General features: G+C 38.6%; 1 protein-coding gene across 5 annotated transcripts in view; it reads right to left on the reverse strand.

Annotated features, from left to right (window-relative positions):
* Alms1 (ALMS1 centrosome and basal body associated protein) overlaps nt 1-27082 on the reverse strand; it is a 119938-nt gene that overhangs the window by 9533 nt on the left and 83323 nt on the right. For all 5 annotated transcript variants that reach the window (XM_052719711.1, XM_052719710.1, XM_052719708.1 and 2 more), the window contains exons 15-16: nt 22746-22895; nt 15481-16622 (exon numbers count right to left, since the gene is read on the reverse strand). In XM_052719711.1, coding sequence (XP_052575671.1) covers nt 15481-16622; nt 22746-22895 — 1292 coding nt within the window. The remainder of the gene's footprint in view (nt 1-15480; nt 16623-22745; nt 22896-27082) is intronic.

Genomic DNA, 27082 nt, shown 5'->3' on the forward strand with positions numbered 1-27082 from the left:
TATGACAGAAACACACAAAGAGCTGCACTGAACCTTAAGAAATCCCAAAGGAGTCAAGTATAAAATACAGGAAAGTCCCAAAGCCTCCTTTAACTATACTCAGAGCAAGTAGTGCACTGAAGGTCCAGTTAAGGGATGAAAGCTGACTGGTGGGTGAAAAAAAAAATCAAAATATAGCTGAACAAATACATAAAACTGTTTTTTAAAAAAAAAGGAAAAAAAAAGCTGTCTGTATCCAAGCACGCACACACACACACACACACACACACACACACACACACACACACACACACACACACACACACAGAGGCCAGAAAAGGGCAACAGCAACCTCCTCCATCACTCTCAATCTATTCCTTCGTGGCAAGTCCTGGACTTTGGGCTCACATTTTCACAACTAGATTGGAAGCTAGGAAGGCCCAGCAACCCTGTCTCTCCCTTCCCTCCTCAGATCTGGGAATACGGGCATATAAAGGATGGCCAGCTTGTGGGCAGGTACAGGCACCTGAGCACTGGTTGGCATGATGGCACAGCAGGTGCTCTGCCCCACTGATACCTCTCAAGTCAAAGGGTGTTTAAACCTGTTCATCATAAAATGTCTGGGGGTGGAAAAGCTCTGGGAGGGGGTGCAGAATCTCTAGGGGAGAGGTTTGATCACCTGAATTTTTAATAAGTGCTAAATGACATTTTCAAAGCAAGTTTGATAGAGGTGTTGTGCAGCTCAAGCCATGTATCTACTTCTTTGAACTATAAAAACTATACTCCAAGGCCTCTGGGAACTTAGCCCAGAATCCTGGGGAAAAAAAGGAGCAATGATAAGACATCTGTAGAAGGAAACATTTTGATTTTCAGAAGGGTAAGTATTGTAAACTGGTGAGTTTAACACCGTTGACCTGTCAAGTTTAGAGCTGATCATCAATCTGATAATCTCCAGGCACGTGAAAGTCAAGGCTAGCAAATGTCCAAGCATGGGAAAGAAGACAAAAACTGGACGGCCAGGTTAGCCGTTTCCGGGCAGACACCGTCACTAAGTGGCATCATGTCCAGTATGCTTATCTGGGGACAGAAGGACAGCATGTTGAGAACTAGATGGAGTTCCAGGGACTTAAGAGACAGCACATGCTGGCAGACCACGGCCACTACGTCCACACTTAACCCTAGCGTTATTTCAACACTCAGAAAGGCCTGGGTAGACAACGTGCACTGCACAAATCCCCACTGAGTACCTCCTGTTCTCTAGGCTTGGCCAGTCTTGCTTCATGTTTTCTGTATAAATGCCTTGGAGATTTAGAAAACAAGATTTCTATACAATAAACACCCAAAGTGCCAGAGAGGCTCTCAAGGAACAGGAGCATGGCCCAAATCAAATCAAAGGATGTTTAGTAGTGAAAAGTATATAAATTAAAGGCCAGAGCACTGTGTAGACAGAATGATGAAAATTTTGATGCAGGAGGGGAAAACCACAAAAAACAAAAGCCAGCTCCAAGCCAGTGTTAGATTCTGCCTTTATTCGTTGTCTCTTTGTGCCAGTTTCCTCACTTAGAAATGGAACTGAAGTTTTTACTTCTGAAATTACAGGAAGTGTAGAAAGAGGCTGAACATGCTGGCTCACACCTGTAATCAACACTTGGGAGGAGGCAGAAGGACTGCAGCCTGAGGCTAGCCTGAGCTACACAGTGAGGCCCTGTCTCAAAAGAAACGAATGAATAAGGGCATGTATGTAACAACAACAATGAAAAAAAATCTCAGCTCTTCATGAGTTTAAGCCCAGCCTGGGCAAAAAAGTGAGCCATCGTCTCAAAACAAACAAATAAAAAAGGTTTCGATGGTAGGCATTAAACAAAACAAAATCTCAACTAGTGTAAAACTTTGAGAAGGCTATGATGTTAAAAAGCAAACATGTGCAAACACAGAAGGGCCAATAGGGTGATCTGATGGCAGGAAAACCACAAACCTCAACTGTTGTGAGAGACAAGTATAGTAGGTGCCCCAAAAGGGGCTGAGTTTCAAGATAGAAAAGTCATGTCTGTACTCCAGCACTGTGAAAACTGAAAATAAAGGAAACAGTCTCATTCACAATAGAAAAAAAACTACCAAGTATTTATGAGAGAAGTTAAAAATCTAAATAAATGGCGAGACACTCATATGTATATGAGTTAGAAGACTCAAAAACTGCTAGGATGGCAAGTCTCTCCATATTAATTTGCAGGTTCTCCATAAGCCTAAAAAACCCTAATGAACCTTCCAGAAGAGATTTATAAGCTGAGGGATTCAAGCTTCCATGGAAAGGCAAAGGATCATAAGAACCCAAAATTATTAGGAAAGAAAAAGAACAGATAAAAAAAAAACAGATAAAAAAATCATTTCCTAATTTCAAAACAAAGTTACAATGATTAAGACAGTATAACTGAGGTTAAAAACTGGGTGTTTTTAAATTCAAAACAGAATTGTGAGTGATAAAGTAACTCTTATGATTATGGTCAATGATTTTTCAGAAAGGCACCAAGGCTACCCACTGGAGCAAAGGACAGACCTCTGAGCAAGGGATTTAGAACAAATGAATCTTCACATATAAAAGATGACTTTAGACACCACATCACATACACAAAAATGCACTGAGCAGAGCTAAATAATTACTAAAACCAACAGGTATGTCCAAGCTTTCTGAGATCGCTATATGACATTGCCATCTATGAATAGCACAGTAGCTATCCTGAGATGCATGTGGACTACAGGTGGGACATGCCTATATAAGTTTTAAAATGAAAACACAAGAGAAAAATCTTTGTTACTTTGACCAGGAAAAAAAAAAAAAAACTTGGATCTAATACCAACAGCACAATTCACAAGGGGAAAAAAAATGTTAAACCAAACTGCATTATTCACCATTTGAACATTAAATTTCACTTCTAAAATAAACTGAGTACAGGAACAGAACTTGTTCTCAAGTTATACTCCTGGTAAGACTTGTGACAAAAATATACAGCTGGTGAGACCAGATACCACACTTGGTCTTACGCAAAAGGCCGAGCGAGACCCAAATACGTAAAACTCATCTGAGCTGAACAGGAAGACAGATGACCTAGCTTTAAAATGGGCAAAATATCTGAGTATCCTTCCCACCAAAGACAAGCACACAAAAAGATCTTTACTATCCAGTCATTTGTGAAGTTCAGATTAAAAGCATCATGAAGTACCTTCACATCATTTAGGATGGTCATACCAAAAACATGAATAATGGCAAGTTTTGGTAAGATGTGGAAGAACTGGAATGCTCAATACACTGCCCATGGGCATTTTGAAGAAACAGTTTCTTAAAACATTAAAAATTTATCATAAGCCATTTCACACCTAAAGGAAATGAAAATGCTTACATAAAACTTCTAAATAAATGTTCATAGTCAAATTCTGATAATTAAAAAATAATCTAAACATTCTAAATGTCCATTAATAGACACAATGTGGTAAAAACCCATATAACCAACTACTACTCAACAGTAGGAGGAATTACTGACAACACAGCACATGGATAAACTTTGAAAACATCACACTAAAGCAAGCAAGCCAGATGGAAAAGGCTGCATCATCAGTGACTCTATATGAACTGTGCAGAATGGGCAAGATAAGGGTTCCCAAAGCTGGGAGTAACTGTAAACGAAAACAAGGCAGCTTCCCAGATCAAAATACTCTGAAGTGGATATGCTGCTGACTGCACAACTCACTTGCGCTAGAAACTGTTAACACAGGTTGCCTCTGATGAGTTGAGGCCTGGTAAGAAGAGTGGGAAGGATACTCATCAAATACTCACGGCATATTATTTCTAATTTCACTGGGCTGTATTACCAGTTCAAGAGAGAATTAACAAAACAAAGGCTTGAAGTGATGAGTGTGGCAATAAGGACATAATGAGTTTGATGGTGCTAGGTTGTAGAAATTTTAGCCCTATAAAAGTGGTGAACTGATTCTATCAACATGCTTAGTTCAAGGTCCAAGTGTTAAAGTAGGATATCCACAAACATATCCCCAAGAAAGCTACTGTAGTTAGAAAAGGAAATGGAGGGGCTGGAGAGATGGCTCAGAGGTTAAGAGCACTGACTGCTCTTGCAGAGGTCAGGAGTTCAATTCCCAGCAACCACATGGTGGCTCACAACCATCTGTAATGATCTGGTGCCCTCTTCTGACCTGCAGTCATACATGCTGTATACACAATAAATAAATAAATCTTAAAAAAAAAAAAAAAAAAAAAAAAAAAGAAAAGGAAATGGAAAGTTCTTCCACACAGTATCTGTAAGGAATGGTTAAAGTGGATACCTTGAGAAATAAACCTTGTGAGCAGGGAGCTAAGAAGGAGAAAGCTAGACCTGTTTCCCATGCCAGAATGCCCAAAGCAAGTGGATTTGCAATCTTAGTAGTAAAAACCTCTGATAAGTAGGGTCTAAGATGCATGCACTGGTCTGCCCTTTAAGGAGATGGTGCAGAAGAGCTGCTGAAGCAAAGGCTGGTGTGCCCTGCTTCACACCAAGTGGGATAGCGATAGACAGGACTACAGGCCCTCTGTATTTCCAAGATACACGACCAGTTGTGAATGCATGAAAGTCAGGGGAAACCCACATTTACAGTGCATTTTTTGTTAAACATTCAAAGCTATAGTCTAAAAATAAACTCCTCCCAACAAAATGATGGCAAAAGCCAAAGGAGACAAAACAAATACTAACTGGGATGCTGAGAAACTGAAATGTCCACACTGCCTATGGCGATGTGAAATGCTAAAGACATTTTTCAAAGTCTGGCATTTCACTGGATGTTAAGAGAGTTGCATAGGATCAAACAATTCCACCCCTAGGTATATTCCCAAGAAAAGGGAAAACAGGCCAACACATAAAAATGTATACATGCTGACTCAGCTTTGTTGAAAATAGGCAAAAAGAAAATCATATCCATGAACTGAATGACAAAACAAAATGTGGCATTCAATTCAGTGGAGTATTTGGCTATAAAAATAATAAACGTGCTATGGCATAATGTGAAAACATCAGGTGAAATGCAGCCCCACACCCTAGAGTAAAACTGAAGGCATATGGCCAGTCAAGCAATGGTGCAGGAAATACTGAGTTCTACCTAGATTCCAAAGTCACCATGAAAAGACTTGCACTTTGTGTCCAACTGGTTTTGGGATCCACCACGTATTACATTGTTAAAATTTCATTGACAGATGCTTCGGACAAGCAATAGACCAGGTGACTTTGTCCACAGAAGGATGCCGGCCGGCACTTTATCAACCTCCAGATGAGTGTGGATTGGCTCATTTTGTTTTCCAACATGGGGCTTCCAATAACGATTTAAGCGTTTCCAAGTTAAATGGCATCAGTTACCATGGTGTACACTTTCTTTTGTGTATCATCTTGGAAGAACCAAGCAGCTAACTGGCTGCTCTCTCCAATGTTTATTATGAGAACAAACTCACCTGTTGGTGCCCCGTTCTACACATGGACAGGGAAAATGCCACCATTACAGGGAGATTTCTATAGACGTTTATAGTATCTTTTAAGTTATAAAGTACTAGATAAGACCCATTTCGCACATTTATTGATTAGACATCAGAAAGATCCAGAAAAGAAGCCTTCAAATTAAATATTGTATTTATGGAGACAGGATCTCATGTAGCCCAGTCTGGCCTTTGTATGTGAAGGTGACTGCATTTCTCATCTACTTGCCTCAACCTCCCAAATTCTGGGAGTACAGGCATTTGCCACTATGTCCCAGCTTATTTAAACTTTTAAAAAGTCTAAAATTACTTCTAACTTTTTTTTCATTAATCATACCAGTGAGTAGACAACCTAACTGGCAGGTGTGATGGTGTATAACTGTATTCCAGCACTTGGGAAGCAGAGGCAGGAAAATCAGGTAATCAAAGTCATCTTTGGGTACACATCAAGTTAAAGGGCTACATGAGACCCTGTCCAAAATAGAGAAATTACTCTGAATATAATAAAAAATGAGCTTGGGAAATCATATTTGTTAGCTTAATTTCAATGGCCTTCAGTCAGCTAGGCAACTGAGGGGAGAGGTTTTTCCTTCTAAGGAATGGATTAATGGTAATTATAACTACCTAAGTTTAAGCCAGAAATACACTCTAGTCAGTCAGAACCAAAGGAGCTCTATGGCACCAAAACATGCTTCTTGTCAAAAGGCTTTTAGAAATGTCCAGATCAACTACAGCTGATGTCCAGATAACTATAGTCTAATAATAAAATATACTGGCCCACTAAGGGGTAACATAATTATGTGTCTGTACAAAAAATAACCTTTTGACATGTAATTCCTAGAGGCAAAAGTTACAAATGATATCCATTATAAAAAATTGCTGGGCATAGTGGCATACACCTTTAATGGGAGGCAGAGGCAGGCAGATCTCTGTGAATCTGAGGCCAGCCTAGTCTACACTGTGAGTTCCAAACAGCTGGGATTATGTAGAGAGACCCTATTTCAAAAACAAACAAAATATGTGTATAAAACTCTCCCCCAGAAGGTTAAAAGGCCATTGTATCTGAATAGGTTCTTGTTTGTTTGTTTGTGGTTGTTGCTTTTTTCCTGGTACCCATGTGAGGGAGGACTGAAAAATAGGAAAACAGCCGTGAGTGACACCAACATTCAAGCTGTAGCCACCAAGGTGGTTAACACGCTATGAAGGTCATTATGGTCAAGGTCAGGAAAGTTCCCAGATACAACAGGACTGAGGAACACCGGAGAAAGGTAACCAAGGACTTAACTCCACTATCAATATGTGGGGAAAGCAGGAAGTTGCCTCATAGTCACGAAAACCTTGCAGAGTGGCAGAGCAGGATAGTAGCAATTGAAAGGTTTTCTATCAAATTGGGAACATTATGATCTGGAAGTGGCTTTTCTTCTTTGTACTCTCTTAAACCCCTTAACTGCTGGCTTTAAATATCCTGAGGGATCATGATCACTCACGGGTGACTGGACATCTTTTTGACTCAGACTTTTTAACTGCACCTGATCTGTTAGGTTTACTTGGAGGCTTTGATCCAATTTTAGGATTAGTGAATAAAACTTCATACTTGAGCCAGAATTAATTTCCACTTCAGATCGTTTCATTTTGACCAGGTCCCCCATATTCCAACTGTTAAAAGACCCATGCTACTCAATTAGTGAGTCTTAATGATTAAGAGTCCAGTTTACCAAAAGGACACCAGATTTTCTTAGTAATTTTACATTACTTTCTTCCTTTTTTTTGGTTTTTCGAGACAGGGTTTCTCTGTAGCTTTGGAGTCTGTCCTGGATTAGCTCTGTAGACCAGGCTGGTCTCAAACTCACAGAGATCCACCTGCCTCTGCCTCCCGAGTGCTGGAATTACAGGCGTGCGCCACCACCGCCCGGCTACATTACTTTCTTATTAAAAGATATTTAGTGATAATTGACTATTTAGAAATGCTTACATATAAAATAAATTGTACGTACATTAGCAGTTTAAATGTACTGCTCCCCTACCCCTACATATTTTTTTTAGTAGAAAGTTTGTTTATAATCTTGAGGTTGGGGCTAATAGAATGAATAGAGAAACAATGTGTATAACAACACAATTGCATCCAACTAATATGTAAGAATCAACAAAAACGTCTTCAGAGAATAATGAAAAAGGTTATAAAAGACAACATAAAAATATAAATAGCAAATCTTAAACTAAATATTTTTAAACACATTTCAGAGTATTAGCAGATGTTAAAAAGCTGAGTCCCTAAACTGGGCCTGGGGATAACACAGCACACATCCCAGAGGGGTTATATTCAGGGGCAGGAGGTAGTAGGCTATAGATTATAGACAGCAATTCAATTTTGATTAGCTAACTAGGTAGGTTTTGTAACTTTTTGGTCAGTTTACGTTTTCCTCAATCATCATCTATTTAGATTCTCAAATATATCTGCCTAAAAACTGCAAAACCACCTTTAAAAACATCACCTTTATCCCCATGTGATACACACACATACATGAAGGCAAACCCACTCATGTAAATCTAAGAAACATCCCTTTGTCTGTGCCTGTGTCTCCATATCACTAGATGTGATCTTCTTTCCTTCTGTGGCAAGAACAACCAGAAAGGGAACTACTGTTCTTTTAACGGATCTGCTCGACTGTACTGATCAGTCCTGGAAATGGATTCCTATGGTGGACAAGCCCTTCTTACCACAGATTTAGCCACAACAGTTTTGACATACTGTTACGACCTTGAAAAGATTTATTTCACTCTCATGTATTTAATTTTAAAATACTTGTTCAGCTCAGTTTTACTGTGTTGTGGTTACAGAATACCAGCTTACTTATAAAACTAATTTGAGATTTGTCAACATTTTGCCTAATGTACAATTATTTTTTGTAAATACTCCATTGACATTTGGAATTAACAATGGGTGCTGTGTTTTGAGAATAGAGTTTTACAGAGATATCTTAAAACAAACTGGTTAATACTGTACCACAGTCTCCCATCCTTTCTTCATGTGGATGTGAGTTTCAAAGAAGTGTGTTAGAGCATCCACTCCACTGGTCATATTCCGTATTAGAACCGTCTATGGGTGGGCAAGCCAATGTGTTAAAGCTGAAAATAAATCTCTTTAAAGCTTCTCTTTTGACAAGGACATATGTGCTACTGTGCCATAGCCACAGTTTGAGAATATGGCAGGCAGACAAAGACAAGTAGCACTCACTCACATACAAAACAATAAGAAAAACCAAAATGATCACATGAAAACAAAACAACAACAAAATGTTATCTTTACATGGTTTAGAAATCTGTATTTCTTATTTTCAAATGAAGATTTGATATTACCAGCTGAAAAGTAGAAACGGAAATTTTTATACAATTCAGGCAGGAATAAAGATTAAAAAAGAAATTTTGTACTCTGGTATGAAATTAAGTATTCGTGTAGCCTGACAAGAATCCCACTTCCAGTAATATATGCAAAGGACCATCACAGAGAGACAAAGATCTGCACTGCTTGTTTTGTGCGCTGGACATCTGGGCTGAGTGCCCAGCAGAGCACATGTAAATGTGCAGAGTCTCCATAGAGTATTATGCAGTGATTAGACACCTGGGTTAGATATACTTGTAATGATCAGATGTCAATGGATTCTGAACCAATGAGCATAAAAGGAAGAAGGGGGGAAGGAGGGGGGGAGGAGGAGGAAGAGGAAGAAGAAACAGTGGTATGCTTTTTTATACTGAAATGCGTGTGTACACACACACACACACACACACACACACACACACACACACACACACACACACACGTTTTTGTTTTTTTTCTTGGTTTTTCAAGACAGGGTTTCACTGTGTAGCCCTGGCTGTCCTGGAACTTGCTCTACAGATCAGACTGACCTCGAACTCTGAGATCCATCGGCCTCTGTCCGCTGAGTCCTGGGATTAAAGGCGTGCACTACCACAAGCTCAGCCACAACACAATAATTTTTAAGAACCCATGTGACTCAAAATACATTTTTTAAAGGCCAGTCACATGACTGAAATAAGAACGGCTACAGGGAAATTTTTTTAAAGGGAGGCCATGAATGGGAACACATTTAATTTAACCAATTCTTAGCACTAAAGTTATTTTTTTGGTCAGGCATGATAGCGTTATACTGTAAAGCTACAATCTGGGAGACTTAGGCTGAAAGATTACAAGCTTGAGATAAGCTTTAGGTTACACAGTAAAACTATGTATATCAAAAAAAGATGATGATGAAGATGAGGTGGAGGAAGAAGAGATAGAAAAGGTATAGAAACTGCACAGTATTTCTCTCGAACTTCTCTTTTACCACACTTCTGAGAAGATTCACTAGGACAAAACTGGAGGGTCAGATGATCATTCAGGCAGAAAATAAAAATCAATGAGAGATTTGGAAATCTGAATTCTCTGCACATCTATTAATGTCACACAAAAACAAGTTTTGGGTGGGGATAGGGAGCTGGAGAGATGGCTCAGTGGTTAAGGGCACTTTTTATTCCTTGCAGAAGACCAGGGCTTGATTCCCAGCACCTGTATAGTGGCTCAAAACCATGTGTAACTCTAGTTCCAGGAGATCTGATGCCCTCTTCTGACTTTCATGGGCACCAAAAACCCCATGAGGTGCACGTACATACATACATGCAGGCAAAACACTCATACGCACAAAATAAAGACAAACAATACCCCCCGACACACAAATTTTACAGTTTCTTATTAGAAAATATATCTGGCAAGGGTGTCCAAAGTACTTAGTGGAGGAAAACTAGTCTGCAGCAGATGGTGTTAGGACAGCTGGATAGCAACACACAAAGAAATAAGGCTGCCCCATACAACCTTTAAAGAGTAGCTGAAATTGATATAAACTAAACGAAAGCTAAAATTATAGAGCCATTAGGAGAAAAGCAAGGAGTATTTCTTTGTGTGACTTTGGGTCAAGGCGTTTCAGATGCAACACGAAGGTGCACAAGTGCTGAAGTACAGGAACAGGACTTTGCTAAAGTTAGAGTGCCGCCCTGCAAGTGAAATCAACAGTCTGCAGAGCAATGCAAAACAGGGAAGAGCGAGCGCAGAGTGGTGACACTTGTCTTTAACCTCAGTACTTGGTAGGTAGAGGCAGGAGGATCTTTTGAGTTCCAGGCCAACTAAACTGGTCTACACATCGAGTTCAGAGCAGCCAGGGCTACATAGAGAGACACTGTTTAAAAAAAAAAAAAAAGCCAGGAGTCCAGTCGGAGAGAGAAGAGGGATTCCATAAGCAAGTCCATCATGATCATGATGGGAAAACCTGCAGAGATGACCAAATCAAAACTAGTGGGAGCTCATGAAAGTTGGATCAATGGCTATGGAGCCTGCACGGGACTGGACTAGGCCCTCTGCATGGTGAGACAGTTGTGTAGCTTGATCTGCTGGGGCCCCCCCTGGTGGTAGGATCAGAATCCACCCCTGGTGCATAAGGGGTTTTTTTGGAGCTCACTACCTATGATGGGACACCTTGTGCAGCCTTGTGGGGGTAAGAGGGGGTGGGTTGGGAGGGGGGGACTGGGGGCGTGGGAGGAGGGAAGAGGGGGATCTTTGGTGTGTAAAATGAGTGAAAAAAATTCTTAATAAAAAGAGGAAAAAAATGGGGGAAGAACATGTTTTCAAATCATATACCCTTTTAAAGATTGCAATCAGGCTTTGTAGAGGACTCACACAACATGACTAAAGAAACACTCCTAAAGTCAATTAAGTAATTATTACAGTCAGCATTACTATATTTCCAGTTTAAAACTTTTGACTTTTCTGTATGATTAAAACAACAAAACAACAAATACATAGTTTCGGTGGCACATGCCTATAATCAGGAAACAGGCAGTTTTGAGTTTCAAAGCCATATAAAATAAGATAAATAAATATTTTAAAAATAAGTAATACCTACTAAAAAACACAAAATATAAAAACTAACTCAAGAAATAGAAATCAAAGAAAAACACACAACCTATGGCTATGGCACTCACTGGTAAGTTCTTTCAAACACATAAAGAATTGACATTAACAACAGTATCAATTTATCACTCATCATCAAAACACAGGATGACAAACCCAGTCCATGAGGCTGGTACTATCCTGACAACAAAGAACGCAAAGACATCACAAGACAACTACAGGCCATATGAATACAGATGCAAACGCCTTCTTCAAAAGTCTAGTAAACTGAATCCCATGGCACAAGAAAAGGATTGCATAACGTGGCAAAATGAGAATTACACCAGGACTGGAAGTTCGGTTCAACATGTGATTCTCAATTAATGTAAACCATATTAATAGAAAGTGGGATGGTAGTGATGATCATTTCATTGGCTGCCAAATTTGACCAAAACCAAAAACTTTTTATAATAAAAATAAAATACAGACAAGGAAAAGGGAACTTCCTCAATACAACAAATCACGAGAGAAAAGTCCACAGTTAACACATTCTCAATTGTGAAAGATTAAAAATATTTCTCCTGCAAACATAAACAAGAATACTTGCTTTTACCATTCAACAATCTACTAGAAGTTCTCGGTAAATCCATTAGAAAAATTAAAACCATCCAAACTGAAAAGAAGAAAGACTGTCTCTATTTGCAGATGAGAGGAAATTCTACATGTTCTACAAGAAAATTAAGAATTAAATAATCCCAACACCCGGGAGGCAGAGTCAGGCAGATCTCTGTGAGTTCGAGACCAGCCAAGTCTACAGAGTGAGTTCCAGCACAGACAGGGATACACAGTGAAACTCTATCTCAGAAAGAAAAAAAAAAAAAGGAAGGAAGAAAGAGAGAGAGAGAGAGAGAGGGAGGGAGGGAGGGAGGGAGGGAGGGAGGAAGAGAAGAGACGAGACGAGACGAGTAAAAGAGGTAACAAATTAATTTAACAATGCTGCTAAGGTACAAGATCAACATGTAAAAATTAACTATGTATCTATATACCAACAAATAATCCAAAAATGAAATTAAAACAATTACACTTACAATAGCATCAAAAAGAATAAAATATTTACAAGTACGGGCTATTAAGGGACTCTGAGTGGCCAAAACAATCTTGAAAACAGGACAGTTCTTTCTAACAAAACTTTTGATGGCGATATACTGAATTCAAACTGGTACTGGCACAAGGAAAAACAAACCAATGAAACAAAATACAGTATCCAAATGTGGATGGACTCGTGCACACACACACAGTCACATGATTTCTGACGACAGTGCCAAGGAACAAATGGGAAAAAATAGTCTAACAAACGATCTTGCCAGAACTAGACACAACATGCCAAAAGATGAAGATAGAACCTTTCTGAATACCATACATAAAAATTAACTCAAAATAGAATTTCTAAATATTAAAGCTAGACTAAAAAGACAAAAGCCTTTTGACATCAGATTTGGCAACAATTTCCTGGATATGACTCCCAAAACACAGGTAACAAAAAGTAAATGCTGCACTATTAAAAATGCTTTATGTCGCAAGATACCATCAACAAAGTGACTGTGTGAGAGGCCGCTTACTGAATGGCAAAACGTATTTTCAGAATATGCATTTAGTAAGGAGCTACTATACTGAAGATAAAGAAAAGTCTAACAACTCCAGTACAAAAAGCCAAGTAGCTAAGTTTCTAAAGGTCAAAGGACTTTAAAAAAAAAAAAAAAAAGGCTAAAGAAGATATACAAATGGTTAAAATGCATATACTACAAGTTCAACATGGTTAATCACTACAGAAATGTAAATCAAATTCACAGTGAGAAACCACTTCCTAGTCAATAGCACAGCTAGAAGATAAAATTAAAAAACACAAAATAAATCCTGGCAAGGATGTGTTGAAATGGAAACCCTTGTACAGTACTGGTGAGAGTGTAAAACCATGCAGCCACAGAGGAGGCGGCCTGCAGGAACCCTCACAAGACTGCTGGCAGCAGCAGAAAGGACAGCCGCTGTGGTCTTACCAGTTGGGCAGTTCCTTAGTAAGAATTGCCCTATGATTTGGCATTTCCACTCTTAGGTGTACCACAAAGAACTGCATATAGGGATCCAGGATCAGCCCTATTCACAACAGCTGAAGAGTTGAAAGTATCCATCTGTCTATCACTGGATGTATACACTGATAAAAACCCAGTATGTTGTAGACACATACAACAGAATAGTATCAAACATGAAAATCGGAAATACTGTTTGTGCTTTAACATAGATGAGTCTTAGAAAAACATAAGACTGATGTAGGCTGGAACTACAGCTTGGTGGTAGAGCACTTGGCTCAAAAGGAGTGGGGGCAGGGGAGAGCCTGACAAAAATCGCATACTATATATAGCTGTGTTTATGTGAAATGACCAGAACAGACAAGTCCCCAGAGACAGAAGCAGAGATTGGCTGCCAAGGGCTGGTGAAAAGGGCAGGGCATGGATGATTATTATAAGCCCCAAATGTCTTTTAATTATTTAAGCAGGGGGGAAAAAACTTTCTAGACTCTTGAGATAGGGTCTCACTAAGTATCTCAGGATGGCCTCGAACTCATAGCAATCTTCCTGTCTCAGCTTCCTGAGTACTTCAAATACAGATGTATACCATGATGTTCAGCTCAAAAGTGTAAACTTTGTATTACATGGTCACACATTAACCTTCTACCTGAATCCTCTTCCCTCTTTCCAGTGTTATTTCCAGTCTGTTTATGACTTTAAAAAAAAAAAAGTCAATGTATGTGATCAGTGTCATTTCATATCCACCCAAAGCTTAATCATGAGAAATACTGCTTATGGCAAACAGAGCATCTCCTATCTCCTTCCCTATAGGCCAGAAGTGGCCATGAAATCCTACCGACAAAATATTTTTGAGCACAAATTGCATTTATTTATAAATTATTTCACTAACCATATAATTATAAAATATACAAAAATAGAAAACTTGAGTAAAATAAATATAAATTCTATTTTTCCTATTTCAATGGACAGAGCATCTCTCCTTGGAGAGCTCTTCTCTAGATTTGATTTTGCTTTTTGAGACAGGTTTACACTAAGTAGCTAAGGCTGGTCTCAAACTCATGACCCCCCTTGCTTCAGCATCCTGAATGCTGAGATAGCAAGTGTGCACCATCATGTATATGGCTCTAATTTTACTCTTGTGGTTTTTTTTTTTTTTTTTTTGGTTTTGTTTTGTTTTTGTTTTTGTTTTTTTTTTAACCAACTCTTATTGAAGTAATGCAACCTCACAGCCTGGCGGCTGTGGCATCTACCATGAGGGATTTGGAAGTCTGTTACCTTGTAATGTCTTCTTTATGAAGACAGATGAGGAAACTTCACTTAGGTATTTGTAACTGAAATAACTAATGATTCTGAAATTCTGACTTGCTTTTATAATACAATGTTAAGTGATTACAACTTGTCTTCCAGAGCATGTAACACCAAACTTGTAGCTTATTTCTGGCAAACACATCCACCAGGTGTATTTATTGCCCTCTGGCTTTAAGTTGTCTTTCCATCTTATTTCTTTTAAATCATGGTGTGGCTTACCCCATTTTCAATTTTTGTATGATCCTAATGTTTCATTTACTTAAAAACAATGTCATATTATATGTGTGTGTGTTTAAAGGCAATTCAAATACTTCTCAGAAGACAGGAGGAAAGAATAAAAAACAAAACCCCCTTCCCCAGGCCAAACAGAGGCCATGCTAAGCTTGAAGCTCCCTTGGTCAGGGTCTTCCTTTTACTTCACAGATTCTGAAAACTATCTAAGTGCAAAGGTCTGCATCCAAAGGGTGATTGGCAAGTGTGTGTTGGTGGAAAGAAATGACAACAAACAATAGTGCTGTGCTACACTTTCTCACTCTTTTCAGCTGGGAAGAAACGTTATAGTGAGGAAAGGGCAAATGGCTTTTTTTTCCACCTGTGTGAAGAGGTTAACTAAAAAGTCCACAAAAAAGGCAGTCACAATGCCAGTTGAATTTGTAGCCGTGTACCTGGATGTGCCTCCTCCTGGTGTGCTCAGAAGTCATTTGGGGATAGCCTGTGTTCAGTGCCTTCTTGCTGTGATTGGCCCACTTCTCCAGATGTCTCCTCTGTTGATTAGTGACACTGTTGTATAATTTAATTCGCCTGGGTGACAAATACAGTCTTTCATGGCCGAAAGCTTGGACCAATCGGGCTGTGTCAATGGTGGATATGGAGCTACTCCTTTCATTTAAAGTCACATCCCGGTCAGTTTGGGTCAATACATCTGAGTCCACAGGAGAAGTCGTGCTGGAAAAAAGGTTGGGACTATCCGTGAGGAGCTCACTTTCCTCTGAGGGTCTAGAATCCGAGGAGGTATTGCTGATATAATTAAAACCTGGTCGTTTACTCAAGATGTATTTATCTAACTTAACCTGCTCAATCTTAATCTGATTGGACTTCCCACCGTGATGAGAAAGCACTCTGCTTTTCCTAAAGTCACCAGTACTCTGACCTTTCTCTAGGCTCTTAGGCCACTTCCTCTGCAGCTTGCCTTTCTGCTGATGCTGCCTCCTCCCAGTCCGCCCCCTCATTCCTCGTCCCCCTCTGCTTTCATCTTGTGTACTTTCTGAGGCCTGGAGTGAAAGTGTGATGGGATTCTGAAGCAGTTTAGCCAAACGATCAAGTCGTTCCACCAAAGAGAGTTCATTCTTATCACAAACGCCAGGAGGTTTCTGCTGCTTCTGTCGCTCCTGGTACTTGTTCCAGAGCTCATTCAAACTCACGGTACACTGCGTTGTTAACTCTGGGGTGACCTTCTGATCCTTTTTATGGTCATTCGTCTGTCTTTTGCTTTTTGGGTCTCTGGCCTGATTCTTGATAGCATGCATCTTCTCATTGTCTCCCAAATTCAAATTGATGCTGAGGCTTTTAATTCTAGTATAATCCATCTTGGTCTTGTCTGCACTTGGGCCAGGAGGAGGAAGGCAGCTGTGTTCTGAATGATGGTGAAAGAAATCCTTCCACGAATGCTGCATGAAAACACTCCTTCCCAAAGACTCATGGCAGAAATCTTGCTCATGGGACAGGTGCACTGGATGATGGAAGTAAAACTTGGCTGACCTGAAGACCGAGTGAGTGGTGTTTTCAAATGCTGAATGACATTCAGACTCTGAAAAGAACAAAAAGAAAAAAAGATTTTGAAAGAATTTGGAAATATTTGTATTCCTTTATAAATACTGTTTTTTCTTTAGACATAGAACATGTGCTTAGCAACCAGACTGACATGAATCAAAATATATGGATTCTGGGTTAACTCTGCTGCTGTGGGATGTTCTATATGGCAAATGTGTTGCTAATTAGTCAATAAACAAAACACTGATTGGCCATTGGCTAGGCAGGAAGTGTAGGTGGGACAAGGAGGAGAATAAAGCTGGGAAGTGGAAGGCTGAGTCAGAGAGACACTGCCAGCCGCCACGATGACAAACAGCATGTGAAGATGCCGGTAAGCCACGAGCCATGTGGCAAGGTATAGATTAATGGAAATGGATTAATTTAAGCTGTAAGAACAGTTAGCAAGAAGCCTGCCACGGCCATACAGTTTGTAACCAATATAAGTCTCTGTGTTTACTTGGTTGGGTCTGAGTGGCTGTGGGACTGGCGGGTGATAGAGATTTGTCCTGACTGTGGGCCAGGCAGGAAAACTCAAGCTACACTCTGCCATTATATGACAGAGCTGGGGCTGGATGTCAGATGAAAGAGTGCTTGCCTAGCACGCACAAAGCCCTTGGTTCAATTCCCAAAATGCTATAAACTTCATTTATAGTCCCAGCACTCAAAAAATAGAGACAGGAGGATCAGGTATTCCAGGTCATCCTCTGCTACACAACCAGTTCAAGGCCAGCCTGGTCTAATTATATGGTACCCTGTCTCAAAAACTAAAAACAAGTATCCAAGCGCTAGAGTACAGAAGCCATTGGGCCTCTGAGAGTTCAAAGGCCAGCCTGGTCTACACAGTGAGTTTTAGGCCAGTCAAAGCTACCTTGTCTCAAAACAATAAAACAAATCTGGACTGGACTCTTCCATCATGTGACAAAGCTATGTGACCTCAAGGACAGCCCTTTAGTTCTCCATACTACCATTAGTTCCCTTATATATTCATGACCTGCTCTAGATAGGCAATTTTTTGTATGTGTTCTTTCTTTAAAGAAGTTCACCCTGATAGTAAGACTTAGATGGATATCTCCAGCTAAAACCCCTGAGATTTCACCATCAGCATTAAGTGGGTGAAGTGAAAAGAACTTATTTTGCCGGGCGGTGGTGGCGCACGCCTTTAATCCCAGCACTCGGGAGGCAGAGCCAGGTGGATCTCTGTGAGTTCGAGGCCAGCCTGGGCTACCAAGTGAGTTCCAGGAAAGGCGCAAAGCTACACAGAGAAACCCTGTCTCGAAAAACCAAAAAAAAAAAGAAAAGAAAAGAACTTATTTTAAAGCCTCATGTTGGGGCAATCATTCCACATCAAAACAGGCATTGCTGAAGGCAATCATATCTTACAGTTTACTAGAATGTGTTTCTCTGAGCTGCACATTAAAACTTCATCCCTGATTGCTGGCCCATTCAAATCATGGCAGCAGCATTCAGAAACTCTTGTGCTGGCTCATTCCTTTGTTCCTCTTCACAGTCAAGTTGCTAAAGTAGCAAACACGTATTTTCCTGGTCTTTAACGCATTCCTAAACCAATTCTCTCTTCAAATTTTATGGAGTTTAGCCATCCCATTGGATTATAACAGCTCTGATGTGACCAATGGTCTCCTCAAAGATAGTATAGATAGATAGTATGCTTACACCCAAAAGTCCCTTTCAAGATGATCACACTTCTTCTCATGGTTTTTAGTATCATTGCAGTGTCAATATATACTCATAGATTTATATTACAATCCCAGATTTATATCTATGTAACAGATATATCAGTTAGATGTACAGTCACCTTAACTTTTAAATGTTGTTAACTGAATTCTATTCTAGCCTTTACTAAGAAATCCATTAAAAAAAAACCAATTAGAACTAATATAAAAGCTTAGGTAGGTTTCAAGATAAAAATATGTGTTTACAATTTGAATTTTATATACTTACAGTAAGTAAACTGAAAATGAAATAAAAACCAATCCTAGCACAAACATGTAACAAAGGATAAACAGCAACTATAACTATGCCTATGTGTTGTAGTGGTCTGAAGGACAATGTCTCCTGGAGACTCAGGCATTTGAATACTTGGTCTTCAGGTGGTGGCACTGTTTGGGAAGGTTTAGTTGTGGTCTTGCTAGATGAAGTATATCCCTCGGGGAAGGCTTTGAGGTTTCAAAGACTTACATCATTCCCAATACACTCTGTATGCTTCATGCTTGCAGTTTTAAGATATAAGCTCTTAGCTTGCTTGCTGTGGGATGTTCTGTATGTTAAATGTGTTGCTCTGATTGGTTAATAAATAAAACACTGATTGGTCAGTACCCAGGCAGGAAGTATAGGTGGGACAAGCAGAGAAGAGAATTCTGGAAAGTGGAAGGCTGAGTCAGGAGCCGCTGCCAGTCACTGCCATGAGTACCAACATGTAAGATACTGGTAAGCCACGAGCCATGTGGAAAAGTATAAATTTATAGAAATAGGTTAATTTAAGATAGAAGAACTAGATAACAAGAAGCCTGCCACGGCCATACAGTTTGTAAGTAATATAAGTCTCTATGTATTTACTTGGTTGGGTCTGAGTGGCTGCGGGACTGGCGGGTGAGAGAGATCTGTCCTGACCATGGGCCAGGCAGGACTGGAGAAAACTTCTGCTACACTTGCTCCAGTTGCCATACCTGCCTGCTACCACACTTCCTCTCCATGATGGTGATGGACTCCTATCCCTCTGGAACCATAAGCCCAAATAAACCCTTCTTTCTGTAAGTTGCCTGGATTATGTTGTTTTATCACAGTAATAAAAAAGAAACTAACACAGAAGTGGTTCTAATTACCAGTCTGACTATATTCACCACATGAAACGGGGGAAAAAAGGCACTTCATATAAGTTTTATGTAATGTATGTGTATACACATACACATAGACAAATACAAACATATACACCATTGAAAGAAAGAAAATTGGGCTACCTATAAAAATATGGTGGCTTATAAATGACTACAAAATTATTAAAGTCCTATATACAAATTCTTGAAAATATAACTCTAGTCATTATAGCACAAAAATAGAACACTAGAAAAGAATCTAATAAAAGAATCACAAAACCCATACTCTGAACACTACGAAGTACTGCTATGAAATTAAATATTTAAATAAATGAAAAACACCTCATCCATAGAGGAAAAGAGAACAAACAGGAACACTCTATAGATCCAGTGCGATCCCTATCAGAATCCCAGTTTGTTCTTTTGTAGAAACTGACAAAATAATTCTAAAATTCATATGCAATTTTAAGGAATCTAGAGGAGAAAACATGATTCTGAAAAGTAAAACAAAGTTTTATAACACATCCCTAGGTCAAACCTTACCATAAGTCAACAGTAATCAAGACAGATTGGTATTATCATAGAATCAAAGCATAGATCAACAGATACCATTGACAGTCCTGAAATAAAATTATGTATCTATAGTCAGTTGATTTTTGGTATAAGTTTCAGGACCATCTGATGAGGAAATATTTGTTTTAATAGCTAGTGTCATGATAAATGAATACTCACATTTATCAAAATTGAAAACTGTGTTCCAAAGAACGTTATTACCAAAATAAGCCAGGAGCCTACAATTCCAGGTACTTGGGAAGCTAAGACAGGAAAATCACAAAATCAAGGTCTGTTTGGACAACACTATTCTCTGTCCATCCTCCTCCTAACTCTAGCACTTGGCAATCACCTTTCTACATTCTGTTTCTATGATTTTTGTCTACTTGAGATATTTCATATTAGTATAATCAAAAAATACTTGTGCCTTAGTGACTAGGCTATTTTGCTTAGTATATGTCCTTATAAGGTTCATCCATATTGTAGCATGTGACATAATTTCCTCATGAAGGTTTCATAATAACCATCTTTAAACACATTTTCTTTTTTGATGTTTTGTTTGAGACAGGTCTAGTTAAGTATTCCATAATGACCTTGAGTTCACTATGTAGACCCTAGTAGCCTATAATTTGTAATCCTCCTGCTTCAGCTTCATGAGTGCTTGGGTTACAGGCATATACCACAGTGGTGGTTTGAACAGAGATATACAGCCCCCCCCCCCCCCATAGACTCATGTATTTGAATACTTGGCCCATAGGCAGTGGCACTATTAGGAAGTATGGCCTTGTTGGAGGAAGTATGTCACTGTAGAGACAGGCTTTGAGGTCTCATATGCTCAAGCTATTCCCAGTGTGGCACACGGTCTCCTTCTGCTGCCTGCAGATCAAGATGTAAAACTCTGAGCTACCTTTCCAGCAACATGTCTGCCTATATGCTACCATGTTTTCCACCATGATGATAATGAACTAAACCTGTGAACTAGAAGCCAGCCCCAGTGAAATGTTTCCCTTTATAAGAGTTGCTGTGGTCATGGTGACTCTTCACAACAGAAACCCAAACTAAGACAACTACTCTTCATTGACCAATAATTCACTTTTTCCTTATCCATTATCTGATGGACAGTTGGATCACTTCTACCTCTTGGTTATAATGAATAACACTGATAAACATGTGAAGTGTGAGGTCTTGCTCTGAATTCTTTTAAATATATGCACCAAAGTGGGACTGCTACATCAACTGGTAATTCTTTAATTTTTTTAAGGGAATACAACATTGTTTTCCAGAACAACTACACCATTTTACATTCCTGCTGGTAGTGCATTAATTCCAAGTTTTCCTTATTCTTTCCAACAGTTGGCAGCGTCCTTTAATTGTGGCCATTCTGATGAGCAGAAGCTGTTAGTTCCTTGTGGTTGTGAGCTCATTTCTCTTAAATTAGTTGAGTGTCATTTCATATTCTCTTGGATCAAATCTATATTTTCTTTGGAGAACTATATGTTTAACTCCTTGTTCATTTTTAAGTGAGGTTTTTTTTTTTCTTTTCAAGGTACACATGCTCCTTATAAATTCTAGGTGTAACTCTTGACAGATGAGTTGATTTTCCCAATTCTGCTGATCGTCTATTTACATTCTTGCTTGCTTCCAGGTGTACAAGTTTTTTAGTTTAACCGAGTTTCATTTGTCTTATTAAAAAAGTGATTACCAAAATACAGTTTCCTGAAGCTTTACTCTTATATCTTCTATTAGTTGTAGGAGCTCAGGACTTCTGTTTGTGTCTAATCTTTTTTGATGTAATTTTTATGTAAAGTAATGATTTGACTTCATTCTTCTAATGTGGTTATCCAGTTTTTCTATATTATCATCCTTTCCTAGGACTTGTACCCTTGGAAAAAATTATTTTATATATTCTATATGTGAGTAGTTATTGGAAACTCTTTTCAACATACTGAGTTAGTAGACTGAATCCTTGCTCCTTTTTCTTACATGGAAACTCATCTTCTAACAGGTAAAAATTGACAGCTGAACAGTAATGGTTTGTGTTCTGTATGCTCTTGTCATAATATCAGGGTCAAATACAAACAAAGTCATTTAATTTGGCTTTTTACTATTATATATCGATGTTATCCTTCTCAGTACTCTAGAGTAACTTCAGGTTTCCATGTTTCAGTACTAAGACATGATACTGTACTTCTAAGATCATCATTTCTCAGTGTCTGGTGGAATTAGTTCCTGGACTTCTCACAGATACCAAAATCTGTAGATGCCAAGTGCTTTATATAAAACAGGAAGAGGCTTGCATATACCTATGTACACAGATGTATATCAGTACTTCTATTCTTTAAATTGCCACTGGATTACTTTTAACACCAGAAACAAGGTAAATGCTAAGGTCAATGGTCATTATCCTGTGCTGTCTGTGAAGAGTAATGATTAAAAAAAAAAGAAGAAGACCATACTAGGTCAACGCCGAAAACTTCTTTCTCAAATGTTTTCTGCATGGAGTTGGTTGAATTGGGTATGGAAGGCTGAATGTATTTACTTGTAATACTGCTTCTATATATATTTCCCCCAGAATTAACATTTATTTTACAAATCCATATAAATAGCCATGCTGACAAAGCAATATTGAAATGATATTGGTAAGTAAAATAGAAAAGCATCTCATTTTCATCACAATGGACCAGAAACAGAGACACTAGCACTGAGGCACACACACTGACTGACATATACTGCATTACCTGCAATGTCTATCTCTAAGGATCCTTCTTTCTCTGGGCAGCGTTCCTGAGGGATGGTCCTCTCAACACAGATCTCCTCCTTCTGGTCAATGGATTTAGTGCCTGGCAGGTTTTCAGTTCTTCCGTCTTGTACAGTGGTACTACTGTAACCTAGGAGAACAAAATGAACACATTAATACATACAAGAAGCTGACCCAAAAAAGCTTCTAACCATCTCGTATATGAAAGCCATCGTTGGTGACACTGTAAAACATAAATATCTATACCACAATGTTTAGAAAAATGTAAATTGGAGTTAAAAATCACATATATTCAAGCATGTCATAGAGAGCTACAGAATCATAATAAGGTGCTGGAGAGATGGCTCAGCGGTTAAAAGTACTTGTTGCTTTTGCAGAGGACCTGGGCTCAGATTCCAGACCACATGGTGGCTTGCAATCATCTGTATGTAACTCCAGTTTAAGGAGATAGTCTTCTGATCTCCATGGGCACCAGGAATTCAAATGGCGCGCACACATACATACAGGCAAAACACCCATACACATAAAATAAAATCAATTAAAAATGTATTATCTATTTTAAAAGTTTTTTTTAAAAAAAGAATCACCATAAGAGAGAGACAGATGAAGAGGTATTAAGTAACCAAACAAAGAAAAAAGTAATTCTAGCAAGCAGTACCATAGGAGAACTCCAGACAACTGACTTGGGTCTCTGAAGATAGGAAACATTCAGAAGTGGAAATCAAGTCACTGAAAGCAAAGGAGCCCCATAAACCAGAGTGGAATAGGAAAGCCACCAAACATCTACAGATTTGATAAGAGGGGAAAACCAGAGCAGGCGAAGTTATTTTGGAGCTGGTCCTAACATTCTAGAAGACTACTAAAAGAGCTTAGGTTTTATTTCCAAGGACAATGAGGACTAAAGTGTATCAGGAGACTAACATAATCAAAATGGTTTCAGGAACGTTCATTTAGCAACAGTAAAAAAGTGGTCAAATTTTGGAGTGTTTCCAAGATTACAAATCTAAAGTCTTAGGAAAAACTGCATGTAAAAAGAAAAGTACTTTATGCTCTAAAATATCTCTAGTTCGTAACTGTGGCATAAATATCAGCTGTCCTCTAATACACATTTTCTTTTTCCTCTAAAATAGCTGAGCATGTATGTTACCAGAATAAAGGCTCAGCCTCCCTGTCAATGCAACTTGATGTGACCACATGACTTAGGCTGGCCTCTAGGATGGAAGGAGAGTGTGACTTCTAAGAAGCTCCCCTAAGGAAGAACAAGCTTTTCTCTTTCCCTTTCTTCCTGCTGGGTGGAATGCCAGCTGATGGTACAGCTTGAGAATGAATGCCAGAAATGCAACAACAGAAGAACACAGAGCACTGCCCCCTGAGCTCTGGATTTCTAAGAAATGTTTTCTTGTCCTCTTTAAACCCTGTTACATTTTGGGTTTTTATCTCTTAGAACCAAAGTTAATACTAAATTAAGCATGCTACTGCAGGCAAATTCAGCATAATCCTATTGAAGTAAAATAACTTCCAAAGTAAATGAGTTGAATATCTACAGATTAAACAGTTTTTTTCCAACAATGGTAGGAGACTATCTTTATAAAAAATATTATGTAATCTATGTGAGAGACTACTTTAACTCAGTTAAAATGTATAGCATATTTAATAAATTCAACAACTGGTATCACTGCTATTCATTTTTAAAATATTCTAAAGGATGAAAAAATTAAAAGCAACTATAAAAATTCAGTAAAACAGGATCTTACAAGCAAAATTTAAACATGGTAAGAGCTTCATAATAATGACTTGGAAACTGCATGCAAAGTAAGAAAGGAGGGAAGAATAAGAGGAAGAAAGTTTGTATTCAAAATGAATCGTATGGAATGATTGACATAAATTAGGGGAAAATGTAACAGTTCTATCAGATGGAGGATTAATTCTATAAACAATAGAGAAAAGACAAACACAAGAATATAAACAAGGAGGGCTGGAGAGATGGCTTAGAGGTTAAGAGCACTGGCTGCTCTTCCAGAGGTCCTGTGTTCAATTCCCAGCAACCACATGGTGGCTCATAACCATCTGTAATGAGATCTGGTGCCCTCTTCTGGCCTGTAGGGATACATACATTGTATACATTAAAAAAAAAAAAAAAAAAGAATATAAACAAGAAAAAAAGTTCTAGACAGTCCTAAAGAATAAATTGTCCAGATTATGGTAACAAAACAACAACAACAAAAAGCCTTTTCTCAAGCCTTATATATATATATTTCATGCGGAGAGTATCTTGTGATAGTGAAATAAATTACTGAAAAAAAAGAAAAGGCCCCTGGTAGGTCAATTTCTGACAATAAGATTACTTTGTAATATCACATAGTCAAAAGTTCTACATAAATATCTTAAAGAATTTTTAAAATGTCAATTTTATCCATACCAAAGTCAAACAAAACTGTAGCTAGAACCCTTCAGCTGCTTCACATGAGCAAGCTGGGTGGAGGCCTGTACACAGCAGAGAGAGACTGGAGAGCACATTGCTGCTTGTTATTTTCAAGAAGCAGTCTTCATAGGAGAACACAGGAAATCGGAGCCCAAACAATCCAGTTCAGCTACCTGCAGTGTCCCGCAGGGAACCTTTTACTTCAGGCCCTGCCATCTTGGTCACAACCTTTTTACTGATGAACGCTTTCTGTATTTTGTCCGAGACATTCTGATCCCCAGTGACGGGCACTTGAACTGGGGCCTCTGGATAAGGACATCATTGATCACAGAGAGAAGGAGAGGATAATAAACAAAGACAAGCAACCTTCCTGCCCCTCCCTAATACACAGCCACCCGCAAGCCCTTTACAAATGAGAGGAAAAAGTCCTCTTAGGCTCTGGTTTGGAAAACTGTAATATGAAGTAGAAAGTTTGCCACATCTTTCAATGCACATGAGTTTAAGTAAAGTAACACTTTAAAATCTGTTAACAGTCTCATGAAACCACAATCTCTTTTCTTTCAAATCAATTAAGTTTTTCAAAGTAAAAGTGTAGGTTTAAATAATTTCTTGGGGCTCTCTGGCCTTTTCAAAGTTTTTATCAACTGGGAAGCTAATTAATACATCATATAGTCAAGAAATACTTATAAAATCTAGATTTTTACATATAGCATCCTCTAAATCTCATGTAGTTATAACTTTTAAGCTTATCTGATACTTTATGTTCTCTTTTCCCCTCCTTGGTCATCTGTCCTCTCTTATCTCTAACTATCCATATTTCTCAAGAAAGAAATCAGAACAATGTTAACAAACAATGAAACACACAACAAAGAATCAGCCTTGGCTTTACTTACCCAGCATCTCTTTTCTTTCAAATCAATTATTTTTTCCTTATTGCTATTACTTCAATTCTAAATTTTTTCATCTAATTCTCTAGCATTTTTAATATTTTAGACACACTAGGAGCCTAACAAGGTATTAACAACTTGGCTTAAGAAATAAAATATTACAGACATGTTTCCCCAATGCAATCTATCCCCTCTTAGTAGCACCCTTTATACTGGACTTGGATTTCTCTCAATCTTTTTAGCATGTTGCATTAATAAGAAACATTAATAATTTTAACAATCTATACTCATAATTTACAATCTTATCTTAAATGTCTAAAATATATTAGATACAATGCTGTATATTATCTTTAAGAGCATGCCTTCTCATTCAATGTCTGAGATTTAGCCATATTAATGTGAGTCTAACAGTCAATATATGCAGTATTCTTTTGTCTTAACCCATAAACTCATCTACTGATCAACATATGGTTATTTCTGTTTATTTTATGCTGAAAAGCAGTAGAGTGAGCATTCCTTTAACATTTCTCATTGACTTTACAAGTTGCAAACATCTTTTTTAATCTATGTCTTTGAATAGCTTATAATATCTTTTTTTTTTTTTTTTTTTGAGACAGGGTTTCTCTGTGTAGCTTTGTGCCTTTCCTGGATCTCACTCTGTAGACCAGGCTGGCCTCAAACTCACAGAGATCTACCTGCCTCTGCCTCCCGAGTGCTGGGATTAAAGGCGTGCGCCACCACCGCCCAGCTTTTTTTTTTTTTTTGGTTGCTTATAATATCTTTTATATGCCAAGCTTTTCATGTTAATAACTTCATTTCCCCACCTTGTATCTATATTTCATGTCAGTTCTAGACTGGGGACTGGAGCTGTAGTTTAGGTGCTGGAGTGCTTACCCAGCAGCATGCACACATGAACTCTTGGACTTGATTCCCAGTACCACAGAAATTGAGAATGGTGGCACATGCCTGTGATGCCTACATGGAGGTGGTGGAGTTCAAGGCACATCA

The sequence above is a fragment of the Peromyscus californicus genome, unplaced genomic scaffold, assembly GCF_007827085.1.
Source record: "Peromyscus californicus insignis strain IS unplaced genomic scaffold, ASM782708v3 Scaffold_6__1_contigs__length_162567912, whole genome shotgun sequence".
Lineage (NCBI taxonomy): Eukaryota > Metazoa > Chordata > Mammalia > Rodentia > Cricetidae > Peromyscus > Peromyscus californicus.